The sequence below is a fragment of the Venturia canescens genome, chromosome 1, assembly GCF_019457755.1.
Source record: "Venturia canescens isolate UGA chromosome 1, ASM1945775v1, whole genome shotgun sequence".
Taxonomy (NCBI): domain Eukaryota; kingdom Metazoa; phylum Arthropoda; class Insecta; order Hymenoptera; family Ichneumonidae; genus Venturia; species Venturia canescens.
The window spans coordinates 533516-561501 of record NC_057421.1 but is presented as its reverse complement, the minus strand read 5'-3'; the positions used below and the strand labels follow the sequence as shown (position 1 = coordinate 561501).

At 40.1% G+C, this 27986-nt stretch overlaps 1 protein-coding gene across 3 annotated transcripts; it reads left to right on the top strand.

Annotated features, from left to right (window-relative positions):
- The first annotated feature begins 9 nt into the window (after positions 1 to 9).
- Positions 10 to 27856, top strand: nej (nejire). Of its 3 annotated transcripts, none has more exons than XM_043433417.1 (23): positions 10 to 1972; positions 4419 to 4571; positions 6619 to 6887; positions 7048 to 7428; positions 7541 to 8345; positions 8602 to 8925; positions 9094 to 9306; positions 9421 to 9781; positions 10022 to 10194; positions 10451 to 12567; positions 12662 to 12819; positions 13335 to 13415; positions 13845 to 13979; positions 14249 to 14891; positions 15475 to 15651; positions 15785 to 16018; positions 16136 to 16366; positions 16464 to 16583; positions 16808 to 17109; positions 17658 to 18095; positions 18619 to 18949; positions 19377 to 19824; positions 20222 to 27856. In XM_043433417.1, the coding sequence occupies exons 1-23, from the start codon at positions 1891 to 1893 to the stop codon at positions 20716 to 20718; spliced, it is 8673 nt and encodes a 2890-aa protein (XP_043289352.1). In that variant the 5' UTR covers positions 10 to 1890; the 3' UTR covers positions 20719 to 27856. The 3 variants fall into 3 exon arrangements, with proteins under 3 accessions (XP_043289352.1, XP_043289353.1, XP_043289354.1); XM_043433418.1 differs by having other exon boundaries at positions 11 to 1972; positions 7541 to 8336; XM_043433419.1 differs by lacking the exon at positions 4419 to 4571 and having other exon boundaries at positions 11 to 1972.
- Positions 27857 to 27986: the final 130 nt, after the last annotated feature.

Below are 27986 nucleotides of genomic sequence, written 5' to 3'. Positions count from 1 at the left end.
CCCCCCGTCCCTCTTAGCGCTCCAGTCTCCCCCCTCTGCCGCTCGCCGCCTCGTTATTACGCGTCACGGCGTAGCTTGACGTTATATTCGAAAAAGTCCTTCGTCCCATCGTGCGTACGCGTCCGGAAGACCAAGGATTAAAAAGAAGAAGGAATCGAGGGAAAGGGACAGGTCGGTTTGGTTAGAGGGTTCAGTCGCGTACGCGGAAACAAAGCCCGAACGACGTTGTTACGCGTCGATTTCGCGCGCCCATTAAAAACCCCCGAGACACGGAGAATAGAGAGAGAGGGAAAGATAGCTCGCGGTACCGGACGAGGCTGAGAAAGAGCGAGATCAAGTGAACTGTCTCTCAGTCTGTCTCTATCACTCTCGCTCGACGAAGGCAAGATGGTGCCAGCGGGCCTCGAATGCGATATATAGTCTCCGCGAGCCAGCGGCGTGCGCGCAGACATTATATTAGTACAGTGTCGTGTTCCGTGGTGAGCGGTGGTGGTGCGCTGCTGTCTCTTCGTGTTTGCTCCACCGTACAACACACCGCGCGCGCGAGGGACCGACCGACAGACATAGTGAAGAGAAAAAAACCAAAGTGCGTGCGTGCATGTGTGCAACAGAAATAAAGGGAAGAAATAATACAAGTGGGAGTGCACGAGAAAGATAGAAAAAGTGAGGAAGTGGAAACCTCTGAAGTCGTGGATATCGTGGTTTTTCATGTAAGGGCCGCGTCGAAGCGCGTTGCCCGCCGATCTATCGGCGTCACGAGCGCCAATCGGTCAAACGGTAATAACACGCGAACACCAAGTGCGAACCAAACGTCGTTCCCGTTTACGTTCACGTCGCCGTCGCCGTCGACGTCGTTCGGTGGAGATTGTCGGACGTCGACGATCGCACCTCCCTCCCCCCCTTTCACCTCTACCCCTCACCTTACCCCCCTCAAACGCCCCCCTTAATCTGTCTTTCTTCTCTTCTCGAATTGCCGAAAGTGTGTCTACAATTGTGTGCGCGATTTCAGCGCGTGTGTTTTCGCGTGCTCTTCTTATTCCTCTTCTCCACGTACGGAAAAATCACAGTGGGCATCCGCGCTCTTTTTTAAAATCTCTTACTCGAGCTCAAAACAAACACTTTTATGAATCCTCTACCTTTTCCGTCTCCTCCTCTTCCTCCTTCTACTCTTTTCCTTCCGCGTTTTTCTTCTCGCGTTTGAGGGAAAAGAGAGACCGCGAGAAAGAGAGTGAGCGAGAGAGAGAAATAAAGAAAATAAAGGAGAAAAACGGTGATATGCCCGATGGCTGATGCTGCGGCGGCAAAGCGTGTACGGGGGACGCTCCGCCGCGCCGCGCTTCTTCAACCTCATCTACATCATCATCATCGTCATCTACTTCTTCTCCTCGTTCTTATTCTTCATCGTCATCACCGTCGGCAACCCCGTGGACTCATTGTTTGTAATAATCGACGATTTGTCTGGCCACACACGCTTTTGTCGCGGTGAGCTTCGAGTTGTCCATCGAATTCTGAAAAGTACCGTGTTTTTTTAGTGATAAATAAGTCAAATAATAAACAGTGAAAATTCGAAAGAAACGTCGCCAGGTTCGGTTTATAAATCGTATTCCTATGAGTATATCTACATGTGCGTGTGTGCTTTTTTTTACCTCTTTTCGAACGTACTTCGACGAGTGAAAAAGTGCGAATAACCTGTGTGGCCCTCAACAATCCTCCCTCCTTCATTGAAGGAGAAGATTGTTTTTTTTTCCTTTTTTTATTTAACATTGGGAGCTTTTTACGATAAACGTGGAATTATACGTATTTCTCGCGCTCGTCTACGCGGCGGGCAACTACGAGCAATAGCACCCGTGCAAGGAAAAGGCGCTCGTGCCCCTGAGCTCGACAAGAGACATGGCCGACCACCTAGTGGACGGACCGCCGAACAAACGGCCCAAACTCGCCGATTCCTTTCAAGGACCATCTGATTCTTCCGGTAAGTTCCAGTAATACTTTTTTTTTTAACCCTCTTTCTTTCCGCGTATGATTAAATTACTGTTATTATTATTTATGGATGTGTACGCGGAAATATTTGTTTCTACAGTTATATACCTATTTTTCTGTTTTCTCGAATTCCTTCACACTCACACACGCGAATCCTCTGTTGTTCACGCTCCTGACTCGAACTTTCCTGGAATGAACCTTTTTTCCTTTCTGCATACCCTAAAATAACAAAAAAACAAACGTCAGAACGTAAATAATACTAACCTCAATATTTCAGAGTGTCCTTGGAAGTTCTTTTCATATCCGGCAACCTCTAGAAACCATTGTTAAGGTTTTCAGTCCTTTTTTTTCGTCCAAAGATAAAGGATTCGCTCATGTTGGTTTTTGAACTCTGAGGATTGTCACTACGACGCTGAAGTTTGCAACGTTGGAATCCAACGAAATGATCTAAAATACCTTGCAATAATTTCAGTAATTCTCTAATTTCGTTTTCTGCCGAATTAGCGATTCGTCGTTTTTCAACCTGTATCAATACTTGATGAAATACTTATAAAATTGGTGAATTACAAATGTTTTTTCGTTCATTCCGTTGTATTCTAACGTTGCAAACTTCAGCGTCGTCTGTCACTTGCTACGGTGCTTTGTGTTTTGGTTATCAGTTTTCATTAACCTGAGATTTATCGATGCCTCAACATAATGGACTTTTTGAATTGTATTGATTTTTCATACTGCAATTCCAATTCCTTTTGTTTTGTATCGCAGTTTGATTTTCATTTTATTTATTTTAATTTTTGGAACAATCTCTGAAGAACCAAGTTTCGACACAAACTAATAAATGAGTTACAACGGAGGAACTACCAATAAAAAAGATGAATGTAAATTTGAAAAAAGGCACTGACAAATTGCAAGAATGAAATAAATGAAAAATTTGCAAAAAAAACAACTGAATTTGCAAAGCGATAGAATAAATACATCAAATCTAAGTCAAACTTGAAGAATGATTGAACCAAATGCAGGGAAATATGAGAATGACAAATACTTGAAAAAAGAGGAACGGATAAGTGAAGAAAATGAGCATAAAACATTGTAGAACAGTAAGAAAAGGAATGTTTTGATATTCGTGGTATGCAAAGGGTTACGAAAGGACTCCAAGAAAATCCTTGACCCAATCTCCAAAATTCCCTAAACAATCCCCCGCACGACTTGCGTTGGACATTTTTCACATTGGTTAAAAATAATTTAAGACTCAGGATTGAATTAAACGTTGGTCTGCGTTTCGCTCCATCGTTCTTGTATAGTTTCCAGTATCCGGTATATAATGTTTATAAATATATATTGAAAGATATACATGCATATTTATATATATATATATATATCAATATATTCATATGTAGAAAATTCGTAGAGCATGTTGGATGTACGAGCATTTTTGACCATACTTCAACTACAACTTTTCTCTTTATTTGTTTATTGGTTTTTTTTTGCTCGCATGAGCTACGCACTAACCACAGTTTCTTTATTCAGTTTTCTTCTTTTCTTTTCCTCGTCGTTGAACTCTCTCTCTCTCTCTCTCTCTCTCTCTCTCTCTCTCTCTCTCTCTCTCTCTTTCTCTCTCTCTCTCTCTCTCTCTCTCTCTCTCTCTCTCTACACTCTTTCTTGCCACTATATAATTGTTCCTCGGCAAATCCCTTCAATGTCCACGAGAACACAAACATATCAGGACAGAAATTCGAAACGGAGAATGAAAGAATAAATCAAACTGCGAGATTTGAAAATGGAAGATACAACTTGTACTTGAGCGTGTAAACAAAAAAAATGTAATGAATTGAAAAAACGGTCACTGAGCTGTGCAGCAAAACGAGTCGTAGAAACATTTTTCATTCTTTATAATTTCTTTTGAAGAACCAGAGGATCTTTGCCTTGTTGTCATTCTTGGGAAGATCTGTCACGTTGGACCTTGCAGTAATGTTTATTTTTCTTTCCAAAAGCTATACATTACTGTACGAACACTATACAGTATAGTGGTTTAATAATTATTTGACTTAATAGACAATAAAGGAAGCCTGAAAATACAATATTTCTGTATTTTTTTCAATCTCCATATATCGTTTTTATGTTTTTACGACTCGAGTTTTTTGTAGAGCGTTAAAAAAAATTTTTTATCAAGTTTAGCTTGGTGAACGAATAAAGAACTGCAGATGAAATGGAAATAAATTTTCCGTGCAATTTGGTCCACAATGTGAATATTTTTCTGACCAACAGTGATTTTGTCGACTAAATTTTGTTTTCTTTGTTGTTTTTATTTTTGTGGAAACAAGAGGGAAACATGAATTTTAGTTGTTATAAATCACACGAATTTTTGAAGATGACAAAATTCGAAAATCAAAAAAAAACTATTCTTGCCTTTTTGATGACAAAAAAACGTATGATACATGTAGTGGGTATGGCGCCTCTAATGATGCACCATTATACAAACTACGGGGGAGGTGGCAGTGGTAACTTACAACAAATGCAGGGTCCGCCTCAACAGCTACATCTGCAACAGCATCAGCTCCAGCCGCATTGGAACAACCATACAGCCCAGAAAAGACGTAAATATTATTCAAAAAGTCGAAAAGAAAAATCGTATAAAAAAAAGCAATCGAAAGAAGAATACAAATAAATTACAGTCGAAAAATTAAATATCAGACGGAGAAAAGTGAAAAATTTCGTCGATTCAATCGAAATCTATGAATAGAGAGCGAAATATGAAAACCAAAAAGATGGAACGATCGAAAGATACTCGTGAAAAATTGGGAATCAAATAATATAATATTGGTAAAAAGAGAATTGGGGGAAAAAAAAACAGACATGCGGCAAACATACGCGGAGCTCTAGAATCTCAGACAACCCTCAATCCCTAGGCTGACATTTTTTTTTTCAAGTCCCTCACACACGAAAAATTTTCATTTTCATTCTTCATATTTAGATGATTTTTATAATTTTAGTTTTTTTTTTATCATTCTCATGGAAGATAAATTTGTTGGTCGAATTTTTAGGATTGGTACGAAGGGCGGAATTTGCACGGTAGGGAAAAACTAGTAAACCTATTCTGGTTATGTCTTCAGTCTTTGCGGCGATTCATTATATTAATTTAATTTTTTTTTTTTCCATTTTATCCGTTTTTCTGGTCGGCAATGGTTGATAAAAGATATTCGAATCGATGCCTTTGAATGTATCGATGAGACTCAGTCAACGGTCCTACTTGTCATTTATTATAAATTGCCAATGATGATTCCATTATTTTTTTTCTTTTATACGCGATTTCGCATATAGATAACTATTCCTTAGATATAAACTTGTATCGGAGAATGTGTAATATTTATACCACTATATACAAATATAAATGAAAATGAATAAATATTCATGTGTATATATTCATATTTATTCGTATATTTATATATTAAGGTAAAAATATTACACATATATTACGTTTGTATATTCCCCTTGTTTTGATAAAACGTTTTCTGAAAACGACTGTTTGATCTCTAAGCATGTCTCTTTACAACAACATCAACACCAACAACAACAACACAACAACAACATGAACCGATACAACAAAAGCAAACAATTTTTTTGCAAATACTTGCAGATGGTAGCTTTGCCGCTTTTTCGTAGTTAAGCACGAGTTTACTGTGAAAACAAATATATATTAAAATTTAAATAATCATCATGAAATAATATTGATAATAATAAGAATATTAAAAACAAACCAAAACTGCTGTATTATATTAAGGCTCCCTTGAGTTTCTGCTCGTGCGGTGTATGTCTCATGTCTTATTTATTTCACGCATTTATTTATCTCTCGTTTATGGCGTTAATATCGTAGAAGTTTTTTGTATAAAAAAATTTACATATCTGAATATAAATCACGTTTCATATACCCTATTTTTGCAATACACCCATATACATATATATATATATATACATATATATATATATATATATGTATGTATATGGATTATTTACATAGATATGTACGTAATAAATGTAACACTCGTCGAACTGTGATAAGGCAAACTTCGACGAGCTTTCTTCAGTATGAAACGGAAAATTGGATGCGAAGATACATTTTTTTCACCGTATCCGTGATTATTCAATTTTCTCTTTTACTTGATTTTTTTAATCCTCTGTTTTTTTTTCTTCCCACGTCAATGCTGCTTACGCATCAAACATCTCGCGCGGTTGTAGAACATCATTTACATTCTTTGTATTTTTTTTTTGTATTTCTGATTGTTTGGTTTTTTTTCCGAGCTATAGACGAAATCGATTTGAGCTAATAATGGTGGAGGTACTAATTCTACCTTTGTTAAATCACTAACATATTTATTTCGATTTCTGCTGATCGTATCAATCATCTAGTACAAAAATTTAAATTCTTTTTTCTATCAATCAAAGTTCGCAGGCTTTGAAGCGGTTGCTCGAATTTTCAAAATGTTTTTTATTCATTGATAGAAGTTGCGAAGAGTGTGCACGTGTTTGTTAAAGAATGGAGAAAAAAAAGTCTAGCATCCAATTAATTGAAATTAAGGCGTTAGCTCGCCCGAATAAATTAAAACGACGAGGCGAATTTTTAACGATTTAATTACGTTTTGTTAGATTACATAACGAACACGGATATGTTTGATCTCGAAAATGATCTACCGGACGATCTGCTATCGTCGGGGTCCTGGGGTTCCGCGACTGAGAGCGCTAAACCACCGGCAACAGGTCCAGGACCCGGGCAACAGAATGGTGCTCTCGATGCCGATCTTCGACAGCACGTACAACAACAACAACAACAGCAACAACAACAGCAGCAGCAACAACAACAGCAGCAGCAACAGCAGCAGCAGCAACAACTTCCTCATCATCTCATACAACAACAGGTTTGTTTCACGTATATCTATTTTTCATCTCAATTTGCTTGTCGCATCGTCATCGCATTTGCTTCAATTAAAAACGACAAAAAAGAAATGACTCGAGTTTCATTGGACGATGCTGTTAAATATATTGTATAAAAACGAATGATGGATTAATTTGTTGCAGGGCAACAAAAACTTAGTGGCCAATTCGTTAGCTCTGGCAGCTGGTACTTTAGGCAGTAAAAGTCCAAATATGCAATCACCACCGAACGTCTCAGTCTCGAAAGGAGTGGTCGATCAACAAATGGTAATGGGAAATTTACCAAGCAGCATAGCAAGCTCACTCGCGAACAATCCAATGTCGATCGCGAGCTCAATGGGTGGGTTACAATCTTCCATGAACAGCATGGCTGGTACGAATAATCCCGCCATGTCCATGCCCGGGGCCATGAATGCGGGGCTCGTCATGACCAGTAGTGCAACCGGGAACAACAATATGACCGGCGGCATGGCTGGTGGTGGATTAATTGTTGCCAATAGCCTAAACAAACAACCGCTCAATACCGTAAGTATTTCTCTTTGATCCCATTGTTTTTTCTTCAAACCTTATTAGATTATGATTAATATATTCGTATGGTTCAAAGAGACATCGAAACGATAAAACTATATGTTTTCAGGTAACGATGATGGGTCCGAATTCACAAGGTATTCATCATCCTGCGGGTCCTCATAACCAGATGCAAAATGGTCCGGTTATGATAAATGCGCGGGCGGTGGCGATGCAGCAGCAACAGCAGGCACAGGCGCAAGCCCAACAGCAACAGCAGCAGCAGCAACAACAAGCGCAACAACAGGCCGCTGCGGTACAACAGCAGCAGCAGCAACAGCAGCAGCAGCAGCAGCAGCAGCAGCAGCAGCAGCAGCAACAGCAGCAACAACAACAACAACAACAACAACAACAACAAGCAGCCGCGGCCGTAGCAGCCCAACAGCAACAACAGGCCCAACAACAGGCTCACATGGTTGGACCGGCGAGAGGTCAAAGTCCTCACCAGCCAGTCCATCAAGGTGGAATTGTCGGTCCAGGCCCGGGGCCGAGAATGCCAGCACCACCGAATATGGCGAACATGTCGAATATGGGACAGATGAGCGCTTCGAGCCCTTACGGCTACGGTTCGCCAGGAAATGGCCCTGGAACTGCTGTAGGTGGTGTTAATCCCGTTTGCGTTGTAACGCCTCTTCAAAGAGGCGTCGGTGGAAGCGTAACTGCCATGCAAGTAGGAAGATTCGGTGGTCCTGGCGGACCCACTGGTACTCCAAATGTAACCGCTGGTCAAGAAGGCGGTATGGCTCAACAGGCCCAACCACCTGCACCCAGTCCGGCACAGCCGCAATCTGGTGCACCCAGCGGCGGACAGCCCGGACCTCAGCAGGCCACCCAGGGACAAATGCCTGCTGGCGGTGCTCAGCCAGGTAAAAATGGTATTTTTCTCTTTATTCTTCATATTCTTTCCTGCGTCGTATAAGTGTGAAACCTTATGTTTTCTCATCGCATTCAGCCGACAATGTTCGATAAACTTTTTCGCTGGGTCAAAGTTAAACTTCTTTCTAACCCGTCATATATTCTCAACACGAGGAGAATAGATCGTTTTGTACAATCGATAACCGTAACACCGAAGAAACGAAATTTTTTATATCCGTTCTACGAGTACTTGAAATTTTGATAATTTATTTCTAGGCGCTCCACAATCGACTGCAGATCCGGAGAAACGTAAGCTCATTCAACAACAATTAGTGCTATTATTACACGCGCACAAGTGTCAAAGAAGGGAGAGTCAGACCAACGGTGAAGTTTGGCAATGTACTTTGCCCCACTGCAAGACCATGAAAAACGTATTGAACCATATGACCACGTGTCCCGACGGCAAAAACTGTACGGTACCACATTGCAGCTCTTCCAGACAAATCATCGGTCATTGGAAACACTGTCAAAGAAGCGATTGTCCTGTTTGTTTGCCGTTGAAACAGGCAGATAGAAACAGAATCGCCAACACAACGCCTGGTAACGACTTCTACATGTTCAAAACTTTGCTTTATTGAATCGTTGAAAAATTTAGTAACTTTTTTTTAGATGCTAAATTCGTTTAAAATTGCGATGCTCATATGCTCTCAATTACTCTTCCGTTTGAGTATTTCATTTTGAATGGAAAAAAAAAAAAAATGTTTGCAGCCCCGACGGCCCCTCAGCCAAATAGTCAACCGAATCCGAGTCCATCGGATATGAGGAGAGCCTATGATGCTTTGGGTATTCAATGTCCGACGACAACACCTACCCTTCTACCGGGCCAGGGTGTTGGGCGTGGTGTTCGAATGCCCGGGCCAGGAATGCAAGGGCCTCCGGCAACGATGGCGGGTGCTAGGCTCGCTCAACCTCAGTCTCAAAGTAATATCCCCGCCATAAACCGAAGGAAAACGAACTTGCGGATTATGAACAGTTTACTCAACTTTTATTAACGCGCAGAGAATATTTCAATTATATATATTTTTTTAATTACAGCTGTGCCAGGACAACCCGTGGTCGGTACGGCACAACAAGTAGTTGCGCCGAACGTATCCCTTCCATTAAGTTCGGATCCGACGAGCGTCGCAACGACTGGAAGTCAAGCGGTCTCGACGACCGGTCCGACATCCGCGGCAGCCGCGGCTGCTGCAAATATTCAACAATCCGTCAGTATGCAGCAATTGTTCGGTCTGAATGACTCCGGTCAGCCGGGAATTCTCAGTGATAATCGCCTAGCACCGCTGCAATTACCCGGTGGCTTACAGCCCGGACAAGTTACCGCATCTCCTGTTCAAGGCACCAAGGAATGGCATCAATCGGTTACTCCAGATCTTCGCAATCATCTCGTTCACAAACTGTGAGTTTTCTCCTGTCGCTCGTTTGTTTCAACATTCTATTCTTATTTTTTGGGTATTCATTTTCGTTGTCATAGTTGTCCTATATAATTCGGGCATATTTATTTAGTTCATTCAAATTCTTCAGAATAATGGCAGTTCCCCCTCATCCGAATATTTTTTTACTTGAATGAGATATTATTTTGAATTTCCAATCTGTTTATTTGTTTTTTCACATAATTCATGATTTTCACCTTCAACAGAGTACAAGCGATCTATCCGATCCCCGATCCCCATGCCATGCTCGATAAGCGTATGCACAATCTTGTTGCTTACGCGCGAAAAGTCGAAGGTGATATGTTTGAAATGGCCAACTCGAGATCCGAGTACTATCATCTGCTTGCTGAGAAGATTTACAAAATTCAGAAAGAGCTTGGTAAGTACAGAGAATTCATATTGTACTCAATTAATTGACTTTTCAGCCATAATTACTTGTTTCAAAATTTTCTCTAACTTCTCTGGATACATTAGTGAGGATCTTTTGCCGGATACACTTATTTAAATTGTCACAGAATGGTTTATTGTTTCTTTTTTTTGCCGATGAGACAATCTTGCAATAAGATTGATGCTAACGATGTCATTAAGAAAGTCTCAGATTAATGGTTACAAATGAACATTGCGTGTAAAACCAGATGAAAAACGACAGAAGCGAAAGGAACAACAATTGGCACAACAGCAACAACAACCGCAGTTGCAAAGCGCGGCGGGTCCGGGTTTAAGACCATGCGCGCCACCGACGGTTGGTGGCGGAGCTGTACAAGCACCACGAGCGGTCCCACCAAATCTTCGGAGTCATTCTCCGGGGATGGCGCAATTGGGTTCCTTACCAGGAATGGGAATGCCTCACAGTCGAATGCAGTTTCCACAGCAGCAGCAGCAGCAGCAGCAGCAGCAGCAGCAACAACAACAACAAACGCAGGCGCAACAACAACAACAACAACAACAACAGCAGCAGCAACAGGCTCAGGCGCAACAACAAGCACAGGTGCAGCAGCAACAACAAGCAGTTCAGCAGCAAGCGCAACAAGCGGTGCAACAGCAACAAGCAGTGCAGCAGCAACAAGCGGCGCAGCAACAAGTAGCTCAACAACAACAGCAACAGGCGGTTGCGGTGCAACAAGCGCAGCAAGCTGCACAACAACAAGCTCAACAAGCGGCGCAACAACAAGCTCAGCAAGCTGCTCAAGTTCAGCAACAACAAGCAGCGGCTCAAGTACAGCAACAACAACAGGTCGTTCAACAGCAGCAAGTTACGCAACAGCAGCAGCAGCAGCAGCAACAAGCTCAGCAACAACAACTTGTGGGACCACCTGGTCCCAGTCCGAATGGACAGGCAACGACGAACCCGAATATGGTACAGAATCCCGGGCTGAGCCCGTTCGGCCAGCCGCAAATGTCGCAGGCAAATCTCACAACGACGACGACTTCTGCGACATCTAGTCAATTTCCGACGTCGAACGGCACTTCCGGTTTACCGAATAGTTCACCGGTACAAAATCAGCACCAATTTCCTGAGCTTCTGAAGGTCCGTTTGGCACAGGTTCAAGCTGCTCAACAGCAGCAGGATCAGCAACGACAACAGGTACAACAACAGCAACAAAGTCAGCAACCGCCTCAAGCCACTAGTACGCCCAGTCAAAATGCGAATGCAACCACGATGCCTCAAGCTCCCTCGCCCTTCAGCGGATTACAACAACAGCAACCGAACAATCAACAGCCGCAGCAACAACAGAATAATCAGCAATTTGCGAACAATAGGCCACTCTCAGCATCGACGCCAAACGAAAGTGGAATTTCCGTAACAACGCCTCAAACAATTCCACCGCCGGCATCGAGTGGACCGAGCCCAGGGCCAGCACCAACAACGAACGGACCTCAATCCGTAACTTCCACACCGAATACACCTTTAGTTCCTTCTTTAATGACTCCCAGTCAACCGGTTCCAACGGCAAGTCAAACTCCTCCTCATCCCGGCACGACGCCTTCGCCCGCCAGCAGCCTCGCGAGCCTCGGTAAAGGGATGACTTCGCAGGAAAGAGCCGCGCTGAATGCCCCGAGAAGTTCGTCCATGTCCTCGCAAATGGCTGCCATTACCGCCGCTCTCGATCGCGACAATTCTCCCAGTCCACCGACCAACAATTCAAAGGGCAAACTCGATTCTATCAAGGAAGAAAATATTAAGATGGAAATAAAACAGGAGGATGGCTGCACGGAAAACCATCGTATGGGCGGTGGAAAAAGTGCGAACAACGAGGTTTCCGTAAAAACCGAGATTAAGACTGAACCGATGGAGGAAACTTCCGGCGAGCCTAGTGGTATCGTTAAGGAAGAAGCCTGCATCAAGGAGGAACCGATCACGCCGATGTCCGGTCAAGATCCATCCACCTCCGATATTCAACCAATCGTACCCGAGCCCATACAGACCAGTGGTACTTCCACCGATAAAAAACGTCTCTGCCTTTTCAAACCCGAAGAACTCATGAAAGCTTTAACACCTACTCTCGAAACCCTTTATAAACAAGATCCCGAGTCTTTGCCCTTCCGACAACCTGTTGATCCTCAAGCCCTTGGCATTCCCGATTATTTCGATATAATCAAAAAACCCATGGATCTTTCCACGATCAAGAGAAAACTTGATACCGGGCAGTATAGTGACCCTTGGGAATACGTTGATGATGTGTGGATGATGTTTGATAATGCTTGGCTGTATAATCGAAAAGCCTCTCGAGTTTATCGATTTTGTACAAAGGTAATCTACACACCACCACCTCATTTGTAAAGCGACCGATCGATATCTACCACCGCCTTTTCAATCCATTTGACGTTTTGTTTTTCCTTTCCAGCTTTCCGAAGTATTCGAACAAGAGATTGATCCTGTTATGCAGGCCTTGGGTTATTGTTGTGGTAGGAAATACACCTTCAATCCTCAAGTGCTTTGTTGCTACGGTAAACAACTCTGCACGATACCAAGAGACGCCAAGTACTACTCGTACCAAAATAGGTCAGTTTTAACATTGGGTTAACTCATTTTTTCATTTCCTCTCATTATATGTAACACTTTTTTTTTCAATGCTTTCTGCCATCACCTGTGCTAATACTATTATCAATGTATTCCGTCGATTCTAACAGCATCAATTCATTTTGACAAAAAAAACATCTATCTTGATATAATTCCCATATAGATGGCGTAGAGTATAAGCGCGCACACCCACACTGTAACGAGAATTTTTTGAACTTGAAAATTTGTCTCGATTGTGTGTGCGCTACATTAAAGTAAGACAGGATAATTAACCAAATTTGGCGTTTCTATCACTTTTGGCCAGTCACCTGATCTACAAAAAAAAAATAAAAAAATATATTCAGAGTTAATATTATAAAAGATAGATTTGGAAATGCTCAGTGCAAAAAAGATGTTGACAATGACGTAGAATGAAGTTTAGATCGTTCATAATCAACGAAAATTATTACATTTATGAAAATACGTTAAAAGTATTATCACTCGGTGTCATTTTACAGATACACCTTTTGTCAGAAATGTTTTAACGACATTCCTGGTGATACCGTTACTTTGGGAGACGATCCAACGCAACAACAAGCGTAAGTAATATATAAACGAGTTGGTTTAAAGGATCGGAAGGAAATCTGGGGAAAAAGACAAATGCAGCGAATAACTCAATGGAATCATGCAAGATCATATTCTAGATTATCAACAAATTTTATTGTGTTAAATTTTTTTCGGTTTTTTTTTAAGATATCTATTTTTGTATGCTAGTATATCGTTCTATGCTGATTATCCCCGAAATATTTAAAATGAGGAAAATGTTTCATGAATCCAAACATCTTTGGCAATATTTCGTAATCTTGAAGTTCTGGAAGCAAAAAAAATTTGAATAAAATTGGATCTTTCAAGATAGGGTACTTGGGATTGTAGAGTTAGATACGGTAATCTAGAAAAAAATTGACTGTCTGGTTCAAAAAATTATTTATTTGCGATAAATAAATAAATAAATAATGTTAATATTCCAGAGCAATAAAGAAAGAACAATTTCAAGAGATGAAGAACGATCACCTGGAAACCGAGCCTTTCGTCGTGTGTACGGACTGTGGCAGAAAAGTGCACCAAATTTGTGTTTTACATATGGAGAGCCTTTGGCCTTTAGGGTAAGTTCTCATACGGCTGTTGTTGATTGAAAAGTAAATCAATTCGAAAATTCGACACTAACTAAGCAAACGAGATAGACCAAATAAAGAGGAATTTGCAATGTGGCAATCGTTTTGCATATTATGAAACATAAAACGTGATGGAAAATAAGATAATTTCGTGTGTTAGAAAAAAAACATGTTACTCTTTGTGTTATTACTTTCTCGTGCACACTCGGTTTGTGTTGATGAAAATTAAAAAATGTTGAAACGTCCTTTTGTCGGATCAGATTTACCTGTGATAATTGCCTGAAGAAGAAGGGCCAAAAGCGAAAGGAGAACAAATTCAACGCGAAAAGATTGCCTGTGACGAAGCTCGGAACGTACATTGAAACGCGGGTGAATAACTTCCTGAAGAAGAAGGAAGCAGGAGCGGGAGAAGTAGCGATAAGGGTGGTAGCCTCGAGCGATAAAATTGTAGAGGTAAAACCGGGAATGAAAAGTCGTTTTGTTGATGTCGGGGAAATGCAAAAAGAATTTCCGTACCGGGCAAAGGCACTATTCGCGTTCGAGGAGGTTGACGGCACCGACGTTTGTTTCTTCGGCATGCACGTTCAAGAATATGGGAGCGAATGCACCCCGCCAAACACGAGGCGTGTCTATATCGCCTATCTCGATTCCGTGCATTTCTTCAAACCCCGACAATTCCGTACCGCCGTCTACCACGAAATTCTTCTCGGTTATTTGGACTACGCTAAGCAACTCGGCTACACAATGGCTCATATTTGGGCCTGTCCACCCTCCGAAGGCGACGATTATATATTCCACTGCCATCCACAGGAACAAAAAATCCCTAAACCCAAGAGATTACAAGAGTGGTATAAAAAAATGCTCGATAAAGGCATGGTCGAGAGAATCGTGCTCGATTATAAGGTAATGCACCATTTTTTGTACGTTAAATACTGAGAACGCGGGGTGGTCCTCCAAAAATTTCTAAGATTAAAAGATATTTAAATATTCATCAAAATTTGAAAAATCCACGCAGTAAATAACTTTATTTGAATGTCTAACCGCATGCACTTCTAGTCTCTGTGTTACCTGTTTGTCAATTTTTACAATCGGGTGTCTAACGGGACTTAAATTAATGCTTGAACTGAACTAATGTTCTTACTACCGTTTTGGATTTGAACATAGGGTAATCGAGCGACATTTCTTTACATGGCACTCAGTTACTCTGAACGAGTGTCCGTAAGGCAACTGTGTACAGCCGTCTATAATTTTTCTTAAGGATGTTTAATATTTTGAGAAACAAGAAAATTATATGTTCTTCACTTCCGAGGTGGAAACAACTTGCTTTTTTTTTTCGGAAATCCTTTCTCGGAGAACATTATGTATCAAAATTGGTTACCAAATGAACGACTGTTCAATCGGGTTAATGAAAAAAATGACGGGACAACGAAATCATGAAAAAATGAAATAGAATTTAACGCAAATCGTTCGTTCTAAAATGTCGCAGGATATTTTAAAACAAGCAATGGAGGACAAGCTTTCGTCTGCCGCGGACTTGCCATACTTTGAAGGAGATTTCTGGCCGAACGTGCTTGAAGAGAGTATCAAAGAACTTGATCAGGAGGAAGAGGAGAAACGAAAACAAGCTGAAGCAGCTGAAGCGGCTGCGGCCGCCGCGAATGCTGTGAGTTCATATTTATCGTCTATTTTTACTTTCTCACAGTTTTAACATTCTTCCGTCTCGCTGAGTTGTCTGTCCTTCAATATAGTACTTACTGCAATAATTAAGAAAAATGAATAATTATCTTTTCGGATAGATTTTCTCGTTGGCTGATGATTCCGAGACGGGACCGGATGGCAAGAAGAAAGGCCAGAAAAAAGCGAAAAAGTCGAACAAGTCAAAAGCGAATCAGAGGAAGAACAGTAAAAAGTCAAACACACCTCAGACCGGCAACGATCTGTCGACGAAAATTTTTGCCACAATGGAAAAACACAAAGAAGTATTTTTCGTCATTAGGTTGCACAGTGCTCAAAGTGCGGCTAGCTTAGGGGTAAATTTTTCATATTCAAAACAAAAAGTTGAATCTTGAATCTGTGTTATGCACGGAAAATCTCTGACGTTGTTTCGATTTTTTTCGGATAGTTTTAATGTTATTTTGTTCATGCAGCCCATACAAGATCCCGATCCGGTGCTAAATTGTGATCTCATGGACGGACGGGATGCGTTTCTTACAATGGCGAGAGAAAGACATTATGAATTTTCGTCTCTCCGACGAGCGAAATTCAGCTCTATGTCGATGCTCTATGAGCTTCACAATCAGGGTCAGGATAAATTCGTCTATACCTGTAATAATTGTAAAAGTCATGTGGAAACGAGGTATCACTGTAAAGTTTGTGAGGTAAGTCGCTGAACCATGGCATTTTCTTTTTTTTTTCTTCAATATAGTATATATTACAATCTTATGAATTGTATCGATATTTTTCTTCTCCTTATAGGACTTTGATCTGTGCATCAGTTGTAAAGACAAGGATGGCCACAATCACCCTATGGAAAGACTTGGTTTGGATTTGGACGATGGTTCGTCGCCCGTCGATGCCAAACAAGCTAATCCTCAGGTCAGAACTTGAACAATTTTTCTGCATCCAAATTTAAATCAGCAAACCCATTACTGAAAGATAGGCCTCAATTCATTGTATACTCCGAAAGAAGCTAATTCTTCTGAGAAGTCAACTCTCAGTCGAAGAGCTCTCACGCATATCGAATGCTGTATTTTCCCTCCATTTACGATACACAGCTCAGTTGTGATCGATCATAATATCTACTTTTATTTCTTTAACAGGAGGCTCGAAAATTATCAATCCAAAGGTGCATACAGTCATTGGTGCATGCGTGTCAGTGTCGCGACGCAAATTGTCGGTTACCCAGTTGCCAAAAAATGAAAAGGGTCGTGACGCATACGAAAATATGCAAGAGAAAGACGAACGGGGTTTGTCCTATCTGTAAACAGCTCATCGCGCTTTGCTGCTATCATGCGAAACACTGCCAAGAAACAAAGTGTCTTGTACCTTTCTGTTCTAATATCAAGCACAAAATGAAGCAGCAACAACTTCAGCAAAGATTACAACAGGCACAGCTGCTTAGGTAAGTTATAGAATTTCCTTGAAACAATATAATGAATGAATGGGAATACTACGGGGTACCAAATGTGACAAGGACGAGTTTTTCGTTAGTAATTATTGAATCAGTAATTTTATCTAACTTCTGAAAAAAAAAAACAAAAATTCACTTCGTGATAAATAAATTTCCATGCGCAACCAAATTTCACGATACTTCGAATTCCATGAAGTGTCACCAATGAAAGCGCTAAATAAAATTGAGGCAGATTAATTAACCAGATTCAACTAATGATGTCGAATCAGGCCAGTCCTCTGACCCACAGAGATATCGCGACTTACGTTGGAAAATAATGAGCGGTAAATAAAAATAAAAGTCGGCACAGTACGAGATGAGACATAATCCAAAATCACTCGTGGCTTCGTATATATTCGTCGTTTACAGTTAGCTCTTGAAATAACGTAAATGATTCGATATAATATATTTTAATTGATAATACTGATAAGAATGGAATATATGCTGAAAATAAATTAATTTGATTGATGGATGATCTTTGTGGCAAAAAAAAAAAACAGGAGAAGAATGGCTATGATGAATACGAGGCCAATGACGGGGGGACAACAAACGACTAATGCAGTTATGGCGGCGGGTGTGTCAATGAAACCCGGTGCCAGTCCCACGAATTTACCGTCTCCGCATCAACCTGGAATTGGCCTTAAGCCGGGAACGCAACCGCCAACAGCTCGAGTTCTACAGGTCGTTAAGCAAGTTCAAGAAGAGGCTGCGAGACAACAAGCACCAAGCAGCCACGTGGGTTACGGTAAAGTCGCTCCAGGCGGGGGGGTTGGCGTTGGCGTTGGTGTCGGTGTTGGTGTTGGTGTTGGTGTTGGTGTAGGAGTCGGTGGTCAGGTCGGCGGTGTTATGCCACCCCCTCAGATGCAAAGATCGATGCCCGTTCAAATGCCAAATACCAGTGGAACTCACCTCATTTCTATGGATCAATGGACTCCAAGGTATATGTGATTTTATTAGCTCCGCCCATTTTAACAATAATTATCGTCATGCCAAAATGTTCAAAGAAAAAACTTTTTAAATGAAAAAAAAAAAAAAAAAAAGTTTCGAAAGAAAATTGCAGCAAGTTTTTTAGTGTTTGAGAGTAAGCCTCGTCCGGAGGAAATCTATCACATGATTAGATGATTTTCTGAAGTATTCCATGCAGTATTCTCCGCTTCGAGGCATCATTTTTTGGGCTCATGGAAAATATATAATTATAAAGAATTTCCAACATTTAGCAATGCTTCGTACCAAAGTCTTAATTTCTTTTACGTAAAACAATCGCACGAATGACCTTGTGAACTGTTTCGATAAGACAAAAGTCATTCTCATGGATTGCGCTCTTTTCCTCTCATTGCAACGATCATATATTAGTATTTTGATAAAGTTCACAAAAAAATTAATCCCTCGGTGATTTTGAGATTAACGTTATAATATTGATTGAAATTTATTGATTCATTGGAAAAATTGTGTATTGTTTAGATATCAACCGAATCCCGTGATGCAACAAAATCCAGGGTTAAGACAACAAACACCCCAACAATTGATGCAACACCAACAACCGCAGCAGCAACATCAGGGACAACCTGGTATAGGAATGGGTGCTCAGATGCCTCGCCAACCCGGTGTTATCGGAGCTCCTCTCGGTCAAGTTGGACCAGTCGGTCCACAGCCACAATCCGGGCCAAAAGTTGCGTTACAACAGCTTATGCAGACCCTCAAGAATCCCAGCACACCTGAGCAGCAACACCAAATACTTCACATACTCAAAAGCAATCCCCAGCTAATGGCTGCTTTTATCAAGCAGCGACAGGTACAATCGTGATATTTAATTCAATAGTTTACATTGTTTCTGCAAACGATACATACTTTTCATAGGGTATCATAGGGTTAACGATTCAAAGAAATATCAATAACGCTTGATCGTTCCAAATTTGACACTTTAAACCAAAATACATAAATTGAGAATCGTGCAATTTTGTGTAAATTTTGTGAAAAGTTTAAAAACAATTAATAGCGAAAAAACAGTCTCACAGTTAACGGACTAGAAAGTTTCAATTATCTGTAATTAAAAAAACTGAAAAAAAATTGACCGCCTTTAATTTGGACATAGGATAATTGGGCGACAGATGCGAGTTAAGAAAAAAGAAGGTCAAGAAATCCCTGAAAATTAATCAAGAAGCAAGAGTATATGAAATTTAAAAGAATAGCGCGATTAAAAAGGCTTTGTTTCCACTCAGCCACAGCAACAGCAACAACAACAACAACAACAACAACAACAGCAGCAGCAACAGCAGCAGCAGCAACAGTCAGGCATGCAATGTTTGATGTCCCAGCAGCAGCAACAGCAACAACAACAACAGCAGCAGCAGCAACAACAACAACAACACCAACAGCAGCAGCAACAGCAGCAGCAGCAGCAACAACAACAACAGCAGCAGCAACAACAACAGGGGCGAATGCAACAAATGCAAGCCATGCTTATGCAACATCAGGCGCAACAGCAACAACAACAACCCGGTCAGGGACCTACTGTGCAGCATCAACAATGGTATAAACAACAAATGCTCGTGAATCAGAGACAGCAGCAACAGCAACAACAACAACAACAACAACAACAACAACCTTTCACCCAACCACCGGCGCCGCCTTATGGTCAACAACGTCCCATAAGGCCGTCATTACTCGGTGAGCGACAATTTGTCTAGTATGCGATTGCTGTCAATAATAAGATTTAAGATGATGGATCAGTCGGTAATCACAACCGTGAGTGTGAGAGAGATAGCTGCAAATTTTGAAAAGGAAATTTTTCCACATCGTTCGTCTGATCGAAAAAATAAAAATGTCATCGGATTTTTGCGATCGTGCTGCGTACGATGACGTTTTTATTATTTTAATCGGACGAACGATGTCAAAGAGTTTCAATTTCAAAAATTCGAGGTGTGATTACCGGCTGATCCAATATCTTAAAGCAATTTTTAGGAATATTAATAACAAAGTGTGGTAAAGAATAAAAGCCGGCTAAGATTGATGAGAGAGAAAAGAGTGATTCAAAGTGTATTGTTCTGATTTGTCCCGAGGATAGGTTACAGCGGTTTCAATGAGCAGGGTTATGGTCAACCGGGTTTGAAGCCAACACCACCTCCAGTGGCATCACCTCAAGGTGTAATGGGTCCGCCTGGTGGGATATCAGTCCCACAAGCGGTGCAACAGCAATTGATGCAGTCGGTGCGATCGCCACCGCCGATCCGTTCGCCGCAACCTAATCCATCGCCACGTCCGGTGCCATCACCGAGAAATCAGCCGGTCCCGTCGCCGCGATCGGGTCCTGTACCATCGCCGCACCATCACCAACCGCACGGGACGCCAACCCATTCGCCGGCGCACGAGCTCGCCGGTCCTAGCGAAATGATGTTGTCGCAATTGACGGCGGGTGCAGGAACGACTGCGGGTCATCCGGCCACGATGCCTCACCATCCGTCACCTGTACCACCTCCAACGAGTGGTGGGGGCGCCGAGGCTGGGGATGTCACGCCGATGACGCCACAGGATCAACTCTCGAAATTCGTCGAGGGATTGTAGTGACTATTAACATTGAATACGGTCGAGACGTGCGACCGCCCTCTCCTCAATCTCACAAAAACACGGCCAACGAACAATTACGCCTGTGATTATTATCGTTAGGCTCCCTTTTTAAATACGCTCTTTCTTTCGTGACGCTTTCGCGTCTCTCAATCGCGATTTTCATTCCCACCGAATTCGCTACGCTGTCGAGAGATTGAAAAGTAACGCGAACAGGGCCTCTAAAGGAACGCTTTGCGCGTGTGTATGTAAACGTGTGTTTGTTTGTGGGTATTCAGAGCGTTCGATGCAATGAAATGCACGACGCGCCGAGAAACTCACGTTTGACGAAAAAGTAAGAGAAATGCGAAGAAGAAATATATGCTAAAGAAAAAACGTCTGAGGCGTGCGCGTTTCTTCAATCGTTCCTAAATCTCACCGCCGCCGACCCGCGCCCCTCACCCATTGTAGATTTGTACACTAATTACATATATATGTATCTATCAACGACAGATCCGAACGAATTATAACATTGTGAAACATTAACATATGTCGATACATGTGTATATCTATGTATGCGTTTATGTCACTACCTGACTCTATCCGTCGTTGTTTTGTTTAAGCGCTCCTTCCGATCGTTGTCAAATGAATTGGAGGAATGTGAAAACGATAATTACGGAGAGAAAGCCAAAAAGGATCAATCTCTCCGAGCCACCATGAATCGTAGCCACGTACGACACGGGGTACGGCGTTTACGTTCTCGGCAGGCGTGCCGGACGACAAGCGAACCCGCTAGTTCTCACCCCGGCACGTTGATCCGTTCATATGTGAGCAAAGAATATTAAATAATGAATAGATTAATTGAAGAAAATTAATGAACCGATGATAGGCGAACTTTTAACCGTACGAACGAAAATGGTAGCGAGACGAATGGGCTCTCTCGCGTGTTTGGTTTTTGGAGTGTTTTCTTTCGAAATGTCGCGCTTTTTGAACGATTTAAAGAAATCGGGAATCACGTGAATTCGGTCCACAAACGCGAGGCTCTTTGAAGAACGAGGAAAGACGTCGGGAAAATGCGATAAAATGACGATTCGATTTCGCGATCCTCCCACAAATTCGGCCCCTTATTCCCAAAATTCGCTCGGTTTGGCGCATGCGCGCATGCACTCGCCCAATTATCGAGTGAATCGTACAAATGTGTTGTGTATAACTTATCGTTAATTAATAATTACAAAGAGTGGATACGCAAAAGTGGTATGAGCGTGCCTATGCGTCTGCGTGTATTTGGGTGTATGTGTGTGTGTGTGTGTGTGTGTGTGTGCGCGTGTGTGTGTATAGTCGGAAGAGCGGGAAAGGGAGGTAGAAAATTCATCATCCCTTCCTACCCTGTTCCTCCTGGTCCGTGAAAAAATGACACGCTCGTCGTGCACTTAACTGTAACACTGTATATTCGAATCAATTATATTAATATTATTAATATTAAGAACCGTAGTAATAATAACAATATTAAAAATAATAATTATCACCGTGATGTATCGAAGACGATTAAGAGTTGCGTGACGCCGCCGAAGCGGGGGAGGAACATGGAAGGAAAACAAGTGTTGCAGTCAGGATTACGTTGAATATATATTCCAAGTACTCGCTATTTTAAAAGTTACAGATTCGCGAATTTGCTGGAATTTCATTAAAGTTTTTGACAAGAAAGAAAGAATGAAAGAGAGAAAGAGAGGTAGAGGGACAAATAAATGAGACGCGATAAAAAGGAATTAAATTTTATATATGCATATATATATATATATGCATATATACATACATATATATATATATATATATATATATGTATACGCATGTGTGTATGTATATAGAGACCGGTGAATCGAGCAACGTGTTGACGACCGTTTTCGGGAGATTGTGGATGTTGTATTGTTTTTACCCTTTTTTCGCCGATCTTAATCTAATAGATATAAACAGTTTTTTTTCCACTTTTTTTGCACCATCTCACAAGACCCTCCCGAAACAAAACTTTGTATGTACTGTTTTTCTCTCTTTTTTTCTTCAAAATTTTTCATTACGCGTATGACGAAAATAATCGTATGCGATGATGCGAAAAAACACGTTAGATTATCGGAGACAAGGAGAAGTGGCGTTGAGGATTGCTTTTACTGTTGATTTTTTTTGGGTAAATCAGCACAAAAATGAGATTTGAAATAACTAATTATCACCAAGGAAAAAAAATGTAATCGTGGGCCTCCCCTTGTGTACAGACCAATCAAAATAAACTTTGTGTATATATATATACATGTATGTGTACGAACATTTACATGTATATATATTTACATGTAAATATATAACTATGTGTATCGCGAGACTAGATATATTGTATTTAAAAAAAAAAACAGTTTAACAGAAGCGTGAACTAGAGACGAATGTGAGAGCAAAAAACGCAGATTAAAAATGTTGCGAAACGTTTTTTTTTTTTTTCTAGCGTTTGAAATGAGCGATCGTGATTGTCTGTGGCAGAAATCATTTTATCCCAGCCCCGTTCTCCCCCCAATGAAGCAAATGTTCAACCGCTGTGTACATATTACACTATTATTATCATAATAATAATAATAAGAATAATAATAATAATGATAATAATAATAAGTAATTATTATTAATTCACCTGCCTATCATGAAATTATTAATTATTATTAATATAAATCAGATCAAGAACATATATGAATATTGTAATGCTTCGACCTTCGGCTAAGCGATAAATTCTATGATCGGAAGTTTGTGGAGGGGGAGTGGGTTGTGAAAAAAAATTTGAACGCGTTCACAGACCTTTGTATGAAACAAGTGATGAAAGGTGATTTTCTTTTTTCGATCACTTCCCTGCACTATATTTTTTTCTTTCGCGCATCTATAAATTTAAAGTTCATCTCCAATGATTTTGCTAATGCTCTATGAGTCACCCAAATCATTGTAATTATTTCTTCTCATTTCCTCATATTACAATCATTATTATTATTATTATTATTATTATTATTCGTATTATATATTCGGGTTAAATGATTGCACGTCCAGCTCCGCCCTCGTCATTCTCCGTTCCCTCGCGGTGACCCAATTTTGGAAAATTCGCAATATCAAATTGAAAATACATAAAAGGGAAGAGAGAGAGAAAGGAAAGAAAACGGAGAACCGAGCGCGTCCGTAACCGTTGTTAGAGAGGTTAAAAAAAAATATTCGAGCTGTAATGGAAAAAAATATTATCCTTGAAAATTCAGTACAACAGATAGCAGAGTCTTTTTTTGAGCGCGCTTCATCTATACATAGTTTTTTTTATTATCTGTATGATTTTTTGTTACCTCCGAGCTAACCGTCAATTATACAAGCAAAATTGCTTTTTTATCGATTTATATACAATTACTAGATAAAACCAAGTTACTTTTTTTGTCATTTCTCTCGCATTGGGATATTACACTAATTTTATATTTGCGAAACGCTTGGCCACGCTTCCAATCGTTGGCAGAAGGAAGGCGACTGTTGCGAATTTGACATCCGTGAACGGTTCTCATTACGTCTTAACGATTTCGAGAGGGGCAAAGGACAAAGTTTATCATATTTGAGAAAAAAATACTACAAACCCAAAAGTATTTGGCTTAGTATGGCTGTGTATAGGACAGTGTTGTTAATCCGAAGGAAGGAAAGAGTAAAGCAGAGAAAACATTACGTACGGATGGTGTTCGAATATTGCGCGTACCAACGTTGTTTTTTCAATGAAGCAAAAGGACCCCTGGCTAGAATTGTTGCGTCAGGTTAATTGGTATCTTCCGTTTTTTTTTTAATTTTTTTTTTTTTTTCATATATATATATTCAAGGATGTAATTCAAACGGTGATCGAAATCGTCACTGATCAAGCTCCTAAAAATTTCGGCGTTGTAACTTTTTTACCCTATTGCCTATTGGGGGTTCATTTCCGGTACCAAGTCTATAATTTTCTGGTGCGTCGTTGGCTGGAAATTGAATTGCGCACGTTGGTACGCGAAGTATTCGTGGCAATTTGCTATTGTATTACGAAGAGAGCAACGATAAAACGCTATATATATGAAATATATATTATATTATTTGTTTTCATCCAATTCCACTCCTCATTACGTTTGTTATTATTATTATTATTATTATTATTATTATTATTATTATTATACAAGAAACAAGCAGCACCCGTCTAACAATCAAGTACACCGGTAGAGACACGCAATGACAGACACACACACACACACGCGCGCGAAGACAACTCGAATTTAGACGCAAATGGGATGTTGCGCTTGTAAATAATACATATACAGGTTATTATGAACTCACTGTAAATTTATTAATGTTCGAATTACAACGTAAAAATGACAGTCGAGTCGAAAAGTGAAGTGAAACACGAGTAAAAGGATGCTAGCTGTGACTCATTTGTTGAATAATTGAAAGAAAAAAAGAAAAAAAAAACAATTGAAAAACACGTGAGAATGTGTAGCGATAACGACTTTTTATTATGAAAATCTTTCGTAAATATAGCTATTTAAATTAATCTTATTGAAGAAAATCGTGGATGAGGAGAAAATGAAAAAAAAAGAAAAAAAAACAAACAAAAAATGGTCTTTGTGTATTCATATTTTCGGAAATAATCGAACGTTCCACAACGTTCAAGTTTTTCTGGTCCTCTGCGTCGCGATCTTCGACGTATCATGAATTTCTTGATCGCATTAATTATTTACCAACAGTGCTGCCAAAAAGACCCGAACTTTCTCATTCCCTTCCCATTGTTTATTCACTTAATAACCATCTTAATGAATTTGCATTTTTTATTCTTATCGCACGAAGCTCGGGAGTGGCGCTGCGCTCAAAGCAACCACCGATCCGTTGTCCGACTTCCGTTCCTACAATGGCATCATCTGCGCATATGTCTATCGTACATAATATGCACTACCGGCGGAAAGCTTCCGGACAAAAGTCAGAAGACAGCTCGAAGCTATAATATACATTCGACGCTAGTTCACTGGAATTTTCCAACATAAACTCATACGTATTACGAACGGCAGTGCTAAATTATATTTTTTTAAATCATGTACATCATTCCCGGTGTGGAGTCGTGGCATTGGATGTACCCAATACGGTTACCAGATACTATGTGTTTCCGAATTTATTCGGAAACTTTACGTTCCTGGGTACAAAATATACGCGCGCGTGTTAACACGGTCCTTGACATCGTAGTACATTCCTCCCTCGCTTTTATGCATCATTATTCGTTTTAATCATGTATTTAGGATAATACATCATTCGAACCGTTTTTTTTTTAATCCAATATTTTTGTTATCGTCCGTGCTACATTATTCGATCGATATTCATCGACACGGGCACAGAGATTCTTGCGAAACAATAATACAATAGTATCGATATATTCACTCATATATACGTGGTACAAAATTGAAAATAGCTATATATTTTATGAAGACGATACATAGTTTTTTACGTATTCCTCCTGGAGATTTAGGGCTTATCTCGTACTATATACAGCGAATTGCCATGGGGATAAGAGGCGTCCTGCGAAATATCTGATCGGACGGGGGAACGTTCGAATTCGATTTCATTGAAAGCAAAACAAACAAACATTGTCCGCATCCATGAATAAAAAGTACGGCTGGCTAAAATTACCAATCCCGTAATACGATCGCAAACGATTTCACGCAGCTTCACTACATTCTTTTCAACACCCGCGGTTATTACAGTTTTATTCGCTAATTCATCTGCAAATGTTTGTTGTGGATTTTTTTTTCATTTTTTTCGGTTACGTTGAGTTCAGAACGATTAAAACGTGTGCGGATATAACGAGAACAGGAGAAGTTCAGAGTCCGCGCGGGGTCAAGGGCTTTGTAAATAGTTTGTGGTGATGAAAAAAAAAAATATGTATGAAGAGAATAGTAAAAAAGCTATAGCCCGACTTCCTGGGCTGCTCTGGCGTGAAGCGCTCAATGTACAGACGTATCTTTTTTTATGTATATGTATATATAAAATATATAATAATATATATGGAGAAGTAAATACGGACTTTTCGAGACGGTGCAACGACGCGAACGTTATACGGTTGTTGTATGCCATAAACACTAAACCGTCCCACTGGTCAAAACGGATGAGTGGAGAAACAACACAACACATACGTTGTGGTTTCGAAGATCGCGCGGGTTCCCTCTCATTCTTGCAATCCGTTTTCATTATTATTCGATTCGTTTTTTCATTTTAGAACATTTAAAAAACATGTTTTTCGATACGATCTTCGCGAAGCTGTTACGATTATTTTTTAGATAAAAACGTTGAGGTAAATAACGACGATCGAAGCATATTTCATCGTAAGCTACCATCACCAGCATTCAATTATTCTCCTCCCTAGTTTTTCTTTTCTCTTATTTTATCGAACGCAATCTACCGCGTGGCGTGCAAATACGAGATTACCGAAATCGGTATAATCTTCATTATCCAACTGTTTTTTAAAAACTGACTCAAAACGACGAAAATAACGTTTGTACCGTTGTTCGGTATAAAATACGCGCGGGAATAACCACTGTACGAAAAAAGAAGTTGGAAAGTATATATAACCTAAATTCTTTATGTTATAATCAATCGTTCTACGTTATTAGTCTAAATTAATAAACCTATATATGTATCTTTATATGAAACAAGAAAAAATACAGAATGATATATTATAAATATGTAATATGTAGAAAAATATGCATATATATATATATATGCATATCAATGATATAAATTATGCAAAAATGGATATTGAAAAAAAAATATTCACACAACAACTGTGTACGAGTCGCAAGTGAATGAGCTAATCGATTCAGCCGAGGAAAATGACGCCGATTTTTCGATCGACGAAAGATTATCTGTAATATTAAAAGAAAAAAATAACGAAAGAACGCTATTGCGGGAGATAAATATAAGAGGAAGATCACCCATCATTATTATTATAAATTGTGAACGATATATAGATGTAATTTATAATTAATGATCGATTATTATAATTGTACAATTTACAAGAATTAATTATTGGATATAGCTAATGTCTCCTCGTAGTATTATTGCCACGGCATTTATTGATTTTATACAATAAACTATGCAAACTTTATTCATCGATGTCTCACGAGTTTTGATAAACACGCATTAATGTCTCTTTATATTCCCGAAAGATGGAGGTTTTAAAATATGTTTATAACGCTCGGTTGAAGGAAAAATGAATTTCGTTAAACAATTGTTTA